A 15,480-nucleotide genomic window follows, 5' to 3' on the forward strand; every position below is an offset into this window, starting at 1 on the left:
CCGAAACGATTCTGCATCTACTACTATTACTCCACACATCAACCGCTATCCAGCATGCATCTAGAGTATTAAGTTCATAAGAACAGAGTAACGCATTAGGCAAAATGACATGATGTAGAGGGATAAACTCAAGCAATATGATATAAACCCCATCTTTTTATCCTCGATGGCAACAATACAATACGTGTCCTTTCCCTTTCTGTCACTGGGATCGAACACCGCAAGATTGAACCCAAAGCTAAGCACTTCTCCCATTTCAAGAAATATCAATCTAGTAGGCCAAACCAAACTGATAATTCGAAGAGACTTGCAAAGATATTAAATCATGCATAAAAGAATTCAGAGAAGATTCAAATATTGTTCATAGATAATCTTGATCATAAACCCATAATTCATCGGATCTCGACAAACACACCGCAAAAAGTATTACATCGAATAGATCTCCAAGAGAATCGATGAGAACTTTGTATTGAGATCCAAAGAGAGAGAAGAAGCCATCTAGCTAATAACTATGGACCCGAAGGTCTGAGGTAAACTACTCACACATCATCGAAGAGGCTATGGTGTTGGTGTAGACGCCCTCCGTGATCGATTCCCCCTCCGGCGGAGCGCCGGAAAAGGCCCCAAGATGGGAACTCACGGGTACAGAAGGTTGCGACGGTGGAAATAGGGTTTTGTGGTGCTCCTGGATGTTTTCGGTGTATATGAGTATATAAAGGCGAAAGAAGTAGGTCGGTGGAGCCACGAGGGGCCCACGAGGGTGGGGAGCGCGCCTCCCAGCCTCGTGGCCGCCTCGTTGCTTCCTTGACGTCCACTCCAAGTCTCCTGGATTGCGTTTGTTCCAAAAATAACTCTCCCGAAGGTTTCATTCCGTTTGTACTCCGTTTGATATTCCTTTTCTGCGAAACACCGAAATATGCAAAAAACAGCAATTTGCACTAGGCCTCCGGTTAGTAGGAATAATATAAAAGTGCATAATAAAGCCCATTAAACATCCAAAACATATAATATAATAGCATGGAACAATCAAAAATTATAGATACGTTGGAGACGTATCATCTACCGCTATCATTTTGGGGTTATGCTTTAGAGACAGCCACATTCACTTTAAATAGGACACCGTCTAAATCCGTTGAGACGACACCGTATGAATTATGGTTTGGGAAGAAACCTAAGCTGTCGTTTATGAAAGTTTGGGTATGCGATGCTTCTGTCAAGAAACTTCAACCTGAAAAGCTCGAACCCAAATCTGAAAAATGCGTCTACATAGGATACCCTAAGGAAACTATTGGGTATACCTTCTACCTCAGATCCGAAGGAAAGATCTTTGTTGCCAAGAATGTATCCTTTCTGGAGAAAGAGTTTCTCTCGAAAGAAGTAAGTGGGAGGAAAGTAGAACTTGACGAGGTACCCCCTCTTGAACTGGAGAGTAGCGCAGCTCAGGAAGATGTTTCTGTGGTGCCTGCACCGACTAGAGAGGAAGTTAATGATGATGATCATGAAACTTGGGTAAAGTTGCTACTGAACTTCGTAGGTCCACGAGGACACGTTCCGCACCAGAGTGGTACGGCAAACCTGTCCTGGAAATCATGTTGTTAGACAAAGGTGAACCTTCGAACTATGAAGAAGCGATGGCGGGCCCGGATTCCAACAAATGGCTTGAAGCCATGAAATCCGAGATAGGATCCATGTATGAAAACAAAGTATGGACTTTGACGGACTTGCCCGATGATCGGCAAGCCATAGAGAATAAGTGGATCTTTAAGAAGAAGACTGACGCGAATGGTAATGTGACCGTCTATAAGGCTCGGCTTGTCGCTAAGGGTTATCGACAAGTTCAAGGGGTTGACTACGATGAGACCTTCTCACCCGTAGTGAAGCTGAAATCCGTCCGAATGATGTTAGCAATTGCCGCATTCTATGATTATGAGATCTGGCAAATGGACGTCAAAACGACATTCCTTAACGGTTTCCTTAAGGAAGAATTGTATATGATGCAGCCGGAAGGTTTTGTCGATCCTATGAATGCTGCCAAAGTATGCAAACTCCAGCGCTCCATCTATGGGCTGGTGCAAGCATCTCGGAGTTGGAACATTCGCTTTGATGAAATGATCAAAGCGTTTGGGTTTATACAGACTTATGGAGAAGTATGTATTTACAAGAAAGTGAGTGGGAGCTCTGTAGCATTTCTCATATTATATGTGGATGAAATACTGTTGATGGGAAATGATATAGAACTTTTGGAAAGCATAAAGGCCTACTTGAATAAGTGTTTTTCAATGAAGGACCTTGGAGAAGCTGCTTACATATTAGGCATCAAGATCTACAAAGATAGATCGAGACGCCTCATTGGTCTTTCACAAAGCACATACCTTGACAAGATATTGAAGAAGTTCAATATGGATCAATCCAAGAAGGGGTTCTTGCCTGTATTGCAAGGTGTGAGATTGAGCGCAGCTCAACGCCCGACCTCGGCAAAAGAAAGAGAAAATAGGAGTGTCATCCCCTATGCCTCGGCCATAGGCTCTATTATGTATGCCATGTTGTGTACCGGACCTGATGTGAACCTTGCCATAAGTTTGATAGGGAGGTACCAAAGTGATCCAGGAGTGGAACACTGGACAACAGTCAAGAATATCCTGAAGTACCTGAAAAGGACTAAGGATATGTTTCTCGTTTATGGAGGTGCCGAAGAGCTGGTCGTAAAGGGTTACATGGATGCTAGCTTCGACACAGATTTGGATGACTCTAAGTTACAAACCAGATACATGTATATTGGAATGGTGGGGCAGTCAGCTGGTGCAGTTGTAAAGTACATACGGATCTGAATGTCGTAGATCCATTGACTAAACCTCTTCCATGAGCAAAACATGATCAGCACCAGAACTCTATGGGTGTTCGATTCATCACAATGTAACTAGATTATTGACTCTAATGCAAGTGGGAAACTGTTGGAAATATGCCCTAGATGCAATAATAAAATAGTTATTATTATATTTCCTTGTTCATGATAATTGTCTATTGTTCATGCTATAATTGTATTAACCGGAAACAGTAATACATGTGTGAATACATAGACCACAACATGTCCCTAGTGAGCCTCTAGTTGACTAGCTCGTTGATCAATAGATGGTTGTGGTTTCCTGACATTGGATGTCGTTGATAACGGGATCACATCATTAGGAGAATGATCCGATCGACAAGACCCAATCCTAAGCATAGCACAAGATCGTGTAGTTCGTTTGCTAGAGCTTTTCTAATGTCAAGTATCATTTCCTTAGACCATGAGATTGTGCAACTCCCGGATGCCGTAGAAATGCTTTGGGTGTATCAAACGTCACAACGTAACTGGGTGACTATAAAGGTGCACTACATGTATCTTCAAAAGTGTCTGTTGGGTTGGCACGAATCGAGACTGAGATTTGTCACTCCGTATGACGGAGAGGTATCTCTGGGCCCACTCGGTAATGCATCATCATAATGAGCTCAATGTGACTAAAGGAGTTACTCACGGGATCATGTGTTATGGAACGAGTAAAGAGACTTGCCGGTAACGAGATTGAACGAGGTATGGGGATACCGACGATCGAATCTCGGGCAAGTAACATATATACTGATGGACAAAGGGAATTGTATACGGGATTGATTGAGTCCCCGACATCGTGGTTCATCCGATGAGATTATCGTGGAACATGTGGGAGCCAATATGGGTATCCAAATCCCGCTACTGGTTATTGGCCGGAGAGGCATCTCGGTCATGTCTGCATGGTTCCCGAACCCATAGGGTCTACACACTTAAGGTTCGGTGATGCTAGAGTTGTAATGGGAATTGTATGTGGTTACCGAAAGTTGTTCGGAGTCTCGGATGAGATCCCGGACGTCACGAGGAGTTCCGGAATGGTCCAGATGTAAATATTTATATATGGGAAGTCCTATTTTGGCCACCGAAAAATGTTCAGGATTTTTCGGTATTGTACCGGGAAGGTTCTAGAAGGTTCTGGAGTGGGGCCCACCTGCATGGGGGACCCACATGAACGTGGGTAGTGGGGGCAAGGCCCCACACCCCTGGTCAAGGCCCACCAAGATCCCCCTTAGAAGGAATAAGATCATATCCCGAAGGGATAAGATCATGATCCCTAAAAAGGGGGGATAACAATCGGTGTGGGAGGGAAAGGATGAGATTTCTTTCCTCCCACCTTTGCCAATGCCCCAATGGACTTGGAGGGCAAGAAACCAACCCCCTCCACCCCTATATATAGTGGGGAGGTGCATGGGAGTTTCACCCCCTTGCCCCTGGCACAGCCCTGCTCCCTCCTACAGCTCCTCCTCCTCCATAGCGCTTAGCGAAGCTCTGCCGGAGAACTACGAGCTCCATCGCCACCACGCCGTCATGCTGCCGGAGTTCTCCCTAAACTTCTCCTCTCCCTTTGCTGGATCAAGAAGGAGGAGACGTCCCCGGGCTGTACGTGTGTTGAACACGGAGGCGCCGTCCGTTCGGTGCTTGGATCGGATCTTCTGCGATTTGAATCGCCGCGAGTACGACTCCATCAACCGCGTTCTTGTAACGCTTCCGCTTAGCGATCTTCAAGGGTATGAAGATGCACTCCCTCTTTTTTGTCGCTAGCATCTCCTAGATTGATCTTGGTGACACGTAGGAATTTTTTTGAATTATTACTACGTAACCCAACAGACCCCCCTCCCCTGGTTTGAAGTATCGAAGGAGGTTCCTACAGAGCTATGCTACATTGTTATTCGGTATCCAGTAGCACCCGATGGGCGATCTTGTGAAGGGGAAGATGACTGCCGTAGACGAGGAACGTTCAGCCCCTATATCACAGGTGAAGCCCCCACACCGCGAATTATGCACCTGGTAGCTACCCCCATGAACTGGCCGAAACTCAATGTTGACGCTCTTTTCTCGGATGAGGATGAGAGAGCAGGGGCTGGAATGATTCTCCAGGATCATGATGGGGCGATCATCGTCTCAACGCGTCACTCATTCTGGTCGTGCCCTGGTGCTTTGCACACTGAATTGGTTGGATGCATGGAAGGCCTAGCGCTGACACGTCAATGGACACAATTTGCCGATCATTGTTGAATGTGATAGCATGCAAGCAGTACAAATCATGAACTCCAGTGAGCAGGACATGTCTTCGCATGCCATGGTTGAAGAGGCTTATGGGTGAGAGGGAGTACGTAGTTACTCATATTAGAAGAGAGCAAATAATGTTACTCACGTTCTAGTTAATTTTGGTAGAACGAAGGACCATACAATGGTATGACAATCTGGACCTAGTGTTAGTCCTAGCTTGTGTAGGGAAGAACTTCTTTGCTCTTGAGTAATACTATAGAAACAGGCTTTCGCCCTGCTTTATATATAAAGCAACGAACACAATAAACAGGTAAAAAGGAAGCACTCAAACACGCGAACCACAAGAAAACGGATCAGCAAAAACGTGCCAAGAAAGAACAGGAAAAAAAGAAAAAGAAATTAAAAAAAAAGAAAATGACACGAAGTCGCCACCGGACAAGAGCGCACGATGGTATGAAAAGAACCGTCACGATCCAGCCGCCAACACCTGCACTCCACGACAATGCCCCCCAGGAGAGTCACGACGCGACACCCCGCCGCTGCCCGACCCATAGGCCAGGTTTTCACCCGGAGCCCTCGCAAAGTGACAGGTCCACAATGGCGTCCTTAGAAGGAAGGCAACACCCATGGTCGCCGTTGCCGCGACGCCAAAGCGCGAAGCTTTCGTTTGAATCTGCACCTGCACAATGAGGCATCTTGAGCGAGAACCACGACAAGGACCAGCCGACCAATCCAGATCTGGGCAACACCATCCTCCGTCGGAAGAGCACAAGCCAGGACCACCCACCGCCACACCCCTTGTCGATCACACTACCAAGAGGCATAACCACCACCACTGCCACCACGAAGCCCGTCAAAGAGCTGCCTGGTAGCCCGCCATGCAGCCGCCGTCCCTGCATCCGATGTCGAACCTCATACCGATGCCACAACGTGCAACCACCATTAGCTAGGACGGGAAGCAAGCACCTCTCCCCCGACCCACGAGACCCCACCACACCGGTAGAACAGAGAGATGCTAAAGCCGGCGCACCGGCCGCCCCACAAGGACGCCCCAGGCCACGTATGAAGGCTACGTGCCGCCGGCCAACTACCGACAAGCACCACCGGAGGGGGCATCGACCGATGCCCCATCAGATTTAGCAACTCCAGATCTGTACAGGGGGCCGTCCAGCCGCCCTGATAGCCTCGGCCGCGCCAGCCATCGTCGCCTCTAGCACCCTTATGACGCGTCAACCACCAACGTCACCAGTCGCCAGCTGGTCACCATCGCAAAGACTGCACGCCCGCTGGGCATCCACCACCTGTCCACCAATGCCCCAACCGCCGAAACGAAGCCAACCAGCCAAGACGCCATTGGACGGGAGCTATCACCATCATGATGCCAACCCCACTGGCCAACATCCCATGTAGAGAGGCCTCACCGGCGCCGGCGCCGGCTAGGCTTCGCGCGATCGCGCCCTCTAGCGGCGGTGAGGGAGAAGGAAGCTGGCTGCGACACGTTAGGGTTCCTCCCCGTCGCCTCGCGGGGGCGACACGGGAGGGCAGGGGAAAAGTCCATAATAATCCTCGCTCTTGAGTAATTAGTAATATTTCCTCTGTAAACAAATATATAAGACGCTCATTTCCCCGAAAGAAAGACCGGTAACAAAAAAAAAAAGCACGTGTATGCAGTTCCCGCTCAACCTTATCTTCACCACCGCATACTCCCTCTCCCTTCTCACAAAGTCACAAACAAACTTTGGAAGAAGAGCTCAGCGTAGACGACTGGGAGTAGAGAGCTTCAGACGAGGAGATGGCCTGCTGGTTGGGGGCAGCCTACAGAGTGGCGGCAGCGGGGGTCTTGCGGTCTGAGCGGCAACGACTCAGCCTTCCTCAAGCGCTGACGGCGGCGAAGAGGGCCGGCGTCTTGGAGCAGCAACCAGAGGAAGCAGCCCGCAGCGTTCGCGCTGGCCAAGGTTAGCGCCGACGAGGCCCTCTTCATACCCTCTCTTTCTCTAACGACGAGGCGACTAGGACGCTTTCTTCTTGTCCAGGATGGATGCATATGATTGTTCTGCAATTACAGATGCAGAGGCCGGGGTCATCCCCTTTCCGAAAAAGAAAACAGGTCCCTATTGGGGACGGATAACTGTGTTTCGACTAAAATTCAAACAGATGCCCCGCATGTTTAAAATCTTCAGATATATCTTGATAATGCGATTTTCTGATACAAATTGATGTTACTTTCAGTAGGGGACATTTGTGAAATTTAGTTTTTCAATTGCAACAGTTAATAGTATGAACATGGAATGCTTTTTCACAAGAAGTTTCAAGTGTATTTCTGCAGTCCTAATTTTGTTATCCCAGATTATGTAACTGCCTGCGCGCGCATCCACTTTGTGCACCTTGCAAAAATGTTTCTTACATTGTGAGTTACTACTGCAGGGTGTGTGGCTAGCCCAACTACTGCTAAGGTGATAGATAACCAAACGGATAGTGAAGTCGCAATGGGGTACACGATGACCCAAATCTGTGATAGGTTTATTGAGTTCTTCATGCATGAGAAGCCAGAAACAAAGGACTGGAGAAAAATATTGGTTTTCAGAGAGGAGTGGCGAAGATACAGACCACACTTCTACAAGCGTTGCCAAGTGCGTATAGATGTGGAAACTGATACTTCTGTGAAGCAAAAGTTGATTGTACTCGCTAGAAAAGTAAAGAAGGTATGCTCTTTTTTTAACACAGCAAAATTAGTCCTTTTTTTTGCAAGAGCGAAAATAGTCTTTATGACCGGCCTCAACTATGAGCCAACTATGTTCTCATTTGATTTATGCATGTATCCTTGCCAATTTAAGCCTGTTTTGAAAAACATTATATTCCTCGAGATAATTGTTTAGCCATCAATTTTGGAAACATCATATATTTGGATTACATAATGATATTGTTAGGTAGGTGCACCATAGTCAATCAAGAGAAGTGCTTATGTGCATTGTAGTTTTCTGAACCCTCTTGTTTGCAATTAATTTTGTTAGATCGATGATGAAATAGAGACGCACATGGAACTCTTCACAGAGCTCAGAGAGAATCCCACTGATATCAATGCTATTGTTGCGAGACGACGAAAGGATTTCACTGGGGACTTCTTCCGCAATCTTAATTTTCTTGTAAATGCTTACAATGGTCTTGATGAGCGAGATGGTAACTTTCTACCTTAACATTTCTTGGCTCACGAACTGTATTTATTTTATTGTATTCTTATAATTTGAATATTGAGCCAACCAGTCACTAACACATATAAAGATATACAATATTATAGAGGTTACTGAAACAGACCCACCAATGGGTTTTATGTCGTTCTTGAGAACTTGCAGCACGATCTCTGTTTTAAACAGTCAGAAAAGTAAATGAAAAAGAACCTGATGATGCATTTATTTATTAGAAGCTATGGCTACATTAAGTCTATTTCTAATGCTTTGGCTGGTCATTTAATTCATCCAGACAATCTATTCTATCGAGAATGTGTGTCATGCATATCATTTTGTTGTTCTGTGAACAGATGATGAACTGTGTCTACTTCACTTCAATTCTAGTCACATTATTATAATGCATCATGGTCTTATCTTTCTTATCTGTGCTTATTTTTTTTCTTGCCCAAATTATGCAGCAATTGCCAGGCTTGGGGCCAAGTGTCTATCTGCAATTCATGCATATGATTGCACACTGCAGCAGTTGGACATTGATTCTGCTCAATCAAAGTTTGATGATATACTGAATTCTTCTTCACTAGATGATGCCTGTGACAAGATAAAAGGAATAGCTAAGGCTAAAGAACTTGACTCATCTTTAGTTCTTCTGATTAATAGAGCCTGGGCTGCTGCAAAGGACTCTAAAACTATGAAGAACAAGGTTGGTCTAAGTGAAAAATTAACATTTTTGTACAAGTTATCTATGTTTAATAATGATTTCATGCTACATATATATACTTGCCAACCAAAGCTATGTGAACACAATATGAAGCACTTTAATCCATCAGGCATTATGCTGATTTTCCCACTATTTACCACCCTACATCATTGAGGCAAGTAATATAGCTTGTTATTTATGCTTGAAAGTAGCGAGCCAGTAAGTAATAAAACACCAGTACTATCTTATTTATGTTCATGAAAGATAAGAAATAGCATTTCTGCCTATACTTCCACCACGTTTACATTTTTTAAAAGTTAATGGATACATGACATTTACCTTCCCGTTGAGTTCTTCAATTTCCTAAAATTTGTTGAAGTATATCTGGATTGCCCAACCTTCTCCATCACTGTAGACTTTTGGTACTACTGGTTCGTGCATGACACTTAATATGGTATCAAAGCCAAGAAGTCTTTGTTTCAGGTCTCGGTTTTCAGCATTGAAAACAAAACTCGCCCTCTTTCTTTCCACGTTTAGGCCTTATCGAGCCCCACGTGGGAGGGGGGGGGGGGGGTGTTGAAGTATATGTGCATTTTGCCTAACCTTGAATCAAACTTAATAAAACTAGATGATTCCCCGGGTGTTCCTGCGGAAACACTGAGAGACATGTAGCTATGAAATATTGTTATTGTACCACAATGGAAATTGCGTCAAGTTAACAACTTAATAGCTCGAGGAATTTTGACAATAAATTAAATTAAATTCTTTAATGACAAATACATGTCAGATTAATATTTGCTATTTCTCTCTTTCATTTTCTTAGACCCATCTCGAAAAAATCTTGAAGCAATGTAGAGTTTTCCAAGAAAATTTGCTTCAGCATTTGGGAATAAAGGACGCGCCATCCAATACTTCTATAATTGCAATGTCATGACTCACGGCAGGGACGAAGCAAGAAAAAAATAATTAATGGGGTCAGCTTCACATTAATGGTGTCAACTTCACAAATTAGCAAGGATTTGTGTTAATTTAGTGAAGTATTTTCAAAATCCGCTGGTGTCAGCTGACACCAGTGGTAATACTTGAGCTTCGTCCCTGGCTCACGGTCTACATAATTTGCTTCTCATACACAATAACGTCATAAGATTTCTAAATTTGTATTAGTCGCATTCTACTTTTGGTCACATATTAGATTTGCCGGATCACTAAGATGTTTGTATGAATTTAAGAACTGGTTCTGTTACATATCAACTTTATGAGCTTAGTATTTATCTTTTGTAGTTATTGTTGTTATGTTTTTGACTAAGCAACATTTACAAAATATTATTAGCCAAAACTTGCAGAGAATGTTTGTTTACACTCATTGTGTGGCATAGGTCAAGGATATAATGTATCATATTTATACAACTGCAAAGGAAAGCCTCAAAATCATCTCACCTCCAGAGATGAAACTTCTGAAGTACCTACTGAATATTGAAGATCCCGAAGAGAGATTTGCTGCTCTCGCGTCTGCTTTCTCTCCAGGAGATGAGCATGAAGTCAAGGATGAAGATGCTCTTTACACGTAAGTAACTACTCCCTCCGTCCCAAAATAAGTGACTCAAGTTTGTACTAACTTTGCACTAAACTTAGTACAAAGAGTCACTTATTTTGGGATGGAGGGAGTATTTAGGGAGATATTTATGTAAAAGTTCATCGATTCATTGGCTGCAACATCATTATTTTTTTGAAGAAAGGCAAAAGGCTTGCCTTTACATTAACTAAGTAGGGGAAGAAACAAGGTTCAGTACAGACCTCTCACTGAGCACACCGGCGAGAGGGAAAACCCACTGAAGAGAAATTCTAGAGAGCCTGTACCCAAACACCATCGAGAAACAGGAAACCTGAAAATCCTCATGGGAATTACTCTCCCGGTATCATGAAGCTCAAATGCTCTGTGCCAGCCTTTTGTCATAGGCATGACTCTTCCTTGAGTTGTGACAGAATGGTCGGGTCTCGACATGGCGGGACGACACGAGCATTCCACTCATTCCAAATCTGCCCAGAGATCAACATGGCAAGGGTCCCTATGCCCCGTCGTCGTATTGCTTGGCCGAACCAAGAGAGCCCACCACTCTTTAGACTATGACCTTTGGGGTGAATGTCATGGATGCCTAGCCAGGAAAGCGCCAACTTCCATATTCGGACAGTGAATCTGCAACTCATTTTGTCCATGCAGTATAATATGTTCTCATATTTATTGCGTCGGATGCATCTAGTTTTTCTTGTCCATTCGTTATGTCATAAGTATTTGAGTTGATTGGAGTAGTCAATTGGAAATTTTGATTCTATGACTTCAAAATAAGGATCCATTGGCCTTAGCATGCTCCACTGAACTACTTACCATATACTGACATGTAAGCATTGAGCTGACTTGTCTAATTTCCACCCCCATAAAAAATGTTGCCATGGGGATGTATGAAGTTGATAGAAACTTTTTAATATCTTCAGACTGAACTGTTGTCTATCAAATTTTAATGTGAGGGTTATATTTACAGAAACCACACTTCATAATTCTTGCCTAATTAGTCATTGTTCAGGATTGAATGAGAGCTACATTCTACCTTTGGGTTCCTGCTTATCCAGAAAAAGACAAGGATTTTTGCCGAAAAAAAAAGAAAAAAAAAGACAAGGATTTGACAATGAATGCTAAATGGGCCAGGATAATATTATGTTGACCTCATGTTGATGCATTAAATATGCATATGACAGAAATAATGCGAAGAATTTAATTACATGAAAAATACTGGAGCATGTATGTTGTTACGTCTTGAGCTAGGCAGCGCAAACTGCTCGCTAAGAGGGTGTCAATGTTTTGTTACAATAAATGTTAGTTCATGTAAGTTTAAGGTGCTTATCATAATCTCTATGCATTTTACCCAGACCTGCTAATTAGATATCATCTTTTATGCAGAACTCCCAACGAACTGCACAAGTGGATCAAAATGGTGCTCGATTCGTACCATCTCAACAAGGAGGAGACGGATTTCATGGATGCCAGAAGGATGAGTGACCCGGTCATCATCCAACGATTAATTCTTCTCAAAGAGACGGTCGAGGAAGAATACATGAAGCAATACATAAACCCTGAGGACCAAGAATCAGAGGACAGGGAAGAACCAGAATTTTGAGCCTGTAACACCAATTGATCGGTGATGTTTGTAGAAGATAAGATGTCTTTTAGGTTGCCAGGGATAGTGTTGGTCTTATGAAGTTACAGCCTTACAGAGAGATAGTTTGGTAGGTGCCCTGTAGCAAGGTAAGGTTTTGCTAGAACTTATGGTTTTTTTAGTACACTGATTACACGTTCGTATGCGATACAAGCAATAGCAATTTTCGGTGCATGCAGTCAATATTTCATCATCGATCTTTTAGAGCAAGTGTGTCATCAGAATTTATTGCTGTGAACATTGCTGGTTCGACTGGTGTGGTTACTACTAGGTGGTTGAAGTTTGATTTGCATTTAGACTAACAAATTAAGATTCAAGTTTGTATAACACTTGAAACCACATTATCTGACATGAAAATGACACACACAACTAGAATTAATCTGGTAAAATCTGAATCTTAGAATTGGTGGACGCTTGATACAAATTACTTTTACAGTTGGAATCTGATGTTAGGTGCTCATCATACATATGCATGCGAGCCAAATATTAGAGTGAGATTAAGGCAGCAATGCCACCCAGATTCTGGTGGGTTCGTTCACAGCAATAGCCATGACCCCAAAATATGCGAAATACTTCCTCTGTACTGTAATATTTGTCGCTGGAGCAGCTATTGTTGCTGGAGTAGCTGAATAGCTGCTCCAGCGACAAATATTACGGTACAGAGGGAGTACTACGGAGCGGGGTGACATTAAAGGCTGAAAACACAACTTGCCATGCAACATGTACCAGACAACAACCAAAAAAGAGATGTTGAATGGGACATGGAGCTTGTGAGGAGTTCACATGCTGTTACGACCGGCATATTAGGTGGGTTGTGGTCCAAATTATTTTATTGTTATTAGAGACTTAGCTCAATTATTTTATCGGTATTAGGGTTGTTTACTTAGAAGTCAAGTAAACCTCTCTATATAAAGAGAGGAGATATATCAATCTAATCAAGTAAGAAGCAATCAGTATTTGCTCGGCTTCCTTTAGGGAGCTGGGAGACCTAACCCTAGCCGCCTCTTGCGCCGCCGCCGCCTCTTCTTCACCATGCAAGGATGGCGCCCAGCCGCCTGCCACCGCGCCCTCGACCTCGTCTTCCTCCATCTTTCCCCTACAATCTCCGCCCTAGAACCGGCAAAACCCTAGCTCCTAACACCTTGGTATCAGGTAGCTCAGTTTCGATCATGTCTTCGCCGCCCATCCCGTCACTTCCGCTGCCGACCGTCACCACCGCGCCGCTGGCCTTCTCCATCGCGCCGCTGCCCTCCCCATCCGCGCCCCTGGTCGCATCCACCGGCGCGCCACCACCCAGATGACGACGCCCTTCACCGCACCACCGGCCGCCGTCTACTCCCCGGCGGAGATCACCGGGGTTCTCAACGATCTCGTCACCGCCGTCCAGGGGATACGGCTATACCTAGCTGGCCCCTACGGGCCGCCGGCTGCCGCTACCGGGCCAACAGCCCTGCCATGGTATTCGGCACCCGCGGCGCCGACCGGGCCTCTACACCACCACTGGCCGCTTCAGCCGCCGCCCGCCACTGCGCCCCAATGGCCGCAGTGGCCGGCGCCGGCCCTCGCCGCGTCACCCACGCCACCCGGGTCCTCGCCGCCACCGCACCCCGGGGCCACCGCGACGATGGTCGGGCTGCTGCAGCTACAGCCAGCCCCCGCCACCGCCCCGATCTGACAACAATGGCCGGCCGCGGCCATCGCCGCGCCCGCCGCCTATGCCATTTCCAGGCAGCAGCAGTTGCCGCTGCCGGCGCCTCCGCCGCCCAGCACCGGGCTGACTACAACCGCGCCGGCGGGTGTGCCAATTCAGCAAGTGCGGTTTCCGCCCTCGTCGTCCCAGCTTCCGGCCTGGTTGGCCGGGACGTCACCGCCGCCAGTCTACTCCATGGCCGCGGACCAGCAGGCGCCCTCCCTGTTGTACGACGGGCCCTCCGGCTCCGCGGGTTTCCACGCTGGCTTCGACGGACCACCGCTTTCCTGCGGACCACCTGTGCACACCGGACCAACGCCATCCTCTTCGCTGCTCCGTACCGCCGAGCCGTACACTCACGGCGGTCATGCTCAGACACCGCCGCGCTTCGCCAAGCTCGCCTTCGCCACCTATGACGGCGCCGAGGACCCCCTAAACTGGCTCAACCAGTGCGAGCAGTTCTTTCGGGGGCAACGGACGCTCGCGTCGGACCGCACCTGTCTCGCATCTTATCACCTCCGCTGCGCCGCACAGACGTGGTACTACGCCCTCGAGCAGGACGAGGGCGGCATGCCCCCATGGGAGCGTTTTCGCGAGTTATGCCTCCTTCGATTCAGACTACCGATACGTGGGAGCCGGCTGGCGGAGTTGGGCCGCCTTCCCTTCACATCTACGCTGCAGGACTACACCGATCGCTTTCAGGCCCTAGCGTGCCACGCGTCCGGCGTGACGGCTCACCAGCGGGCTGAACTCTTCGTCGGCGGTCTGCCAGATCATATCCGCGTGGACGTCGAGCTGCAGGGACCCCAGGACCTCCAGACGGCCATGTACTACGCCCGCGCGTTCGAGCGCCGCGCGGTGGCCATCCAGCAGGCATCACCGTCCCGGGCCGCTGGGCCGCTACCCTGGCCGGATGTTCCCGCGCAGGGTCGGCCTGCTCAGGCTTCCGCGGCACCCCTTGCCGCGACCCGGCGCGCCCGTTCCGCCGGCTCACCTCGACCGAGCTACTCGAGCGTCGCCGCCAAGGGTTGTGCTTCAACTGCGACGAGACCTACATGCCCGGCCACGTCTGCCCCCGACTCTTCTACGTGGAGGCTGCAGACTACATTGAGGAGGACGCTGTCGCCGCCGGGCTCGGCGACCTGGCCGTCCCAGCTGTCGCGGAGGTGTTTGACGCTGGTTGATCACCTCGAGGAGTTCAGCAAGCGCTTCCCCGCCTTACAGCTCGAGGACGAGCTGTTTGTGCAGGCGGGGAGAAGTGTTATGACCGGCATATTAGGTGGGCTGTGGTCCAAGTTATCTTATCGTTATTTGGGGCTTAGCCCAATTATCTTATCGGTATTAGGGTCGTTTGCTTAGGAGTCAAGTAAACCTCTCTATATAAGGAGAGGAGATGTATCAATCTAATCAAGCAAGAAGCAATCAGTATTTGCTCGCCTTCCCTTAGGGAGCCGGGAGACCTAACCCTAGCCGCCTCTTGCGCCGCCGCCGCCTCTTCTCCACCACGCAAGGACGGCGCCCAGCCGCCTGCCGCCGCGCCCTCGACCTCGTCTTCCTCCATCTTTCCCCTACAATCTCCGCCCTAGAACCGGCAAAACCCTAGCTCC

General features: G+C 47.1%; 1 protein-coding gene across 1 annotated transcript; it reads left to right on the top strand.

Annotated features, from left to right (window-relative positions):
• The first annotated feature begins 6,728 nt into the window (after positions 1-6,728).
• Positions 6,729-12,387, top strand: LOC109731408 (uncharacterized protein At4g37920). Its single transcript, XM_020290562.4, has 6 exons — positions 6,729-7,047; positions 7,517-7,794; positions 8,104-8,269; positions 8,736-8,977; positions 10,351-10,538; positions 11,928-12,387. The coding sequence occupies exons 1-6, from the start codon at positions 6,885-6,887 to the stop codon at positions 12,142-12,144; spliced, it is 1,254 nt and encodes a 417-aa protein (XP_020146151.1). The 5' UTR covers positions 6,729-6,884; the 3' UTR covers positions 12,145-12,387.
• Positions 12,388-15,480: the final 3,093 nt, after the last annotated feature.

Source organism: Aegilops tauschii, chromosome 5 (assembly GCF_002575655.3).
Source record: "Aegilops tauschii subsp. strangulata cultivar AL8/78 chromosome 5, Aet v6.0, whole genome shotgun sequence".
NCBI lineage: Eukaryota > Viridiplantae > Streptophyta > Magnoliopsida > Poales > Poaceae > Aegilops > Aegilops tauschii.

Bases quoted from the DNA above. Each gene is read 5' to 3' on its own strand.
- LOC109731408 (XM_020290562.4), top strand. From the start codon at position 6,885: ATGGCCTGCTGGTTGGGGGCAGCCTACAGAGTGGCGGCAGCGGGGGTC. The intron at 7,048-7,516 runs GTTAGCGCCGAC...TTACTACTGCAG, and splicing joins CAGCGTTCGCGCTGGCCAAG to GGTGTGTGGCTAGCCCAACT. The intron at 7,795-8,103 runs GTATGCTCTTTT...TAATTTTGTTAG, and splicing joins TCGCTAGAAAAGTAAAGAAG to ATCGATGATGAAATAGAGAC.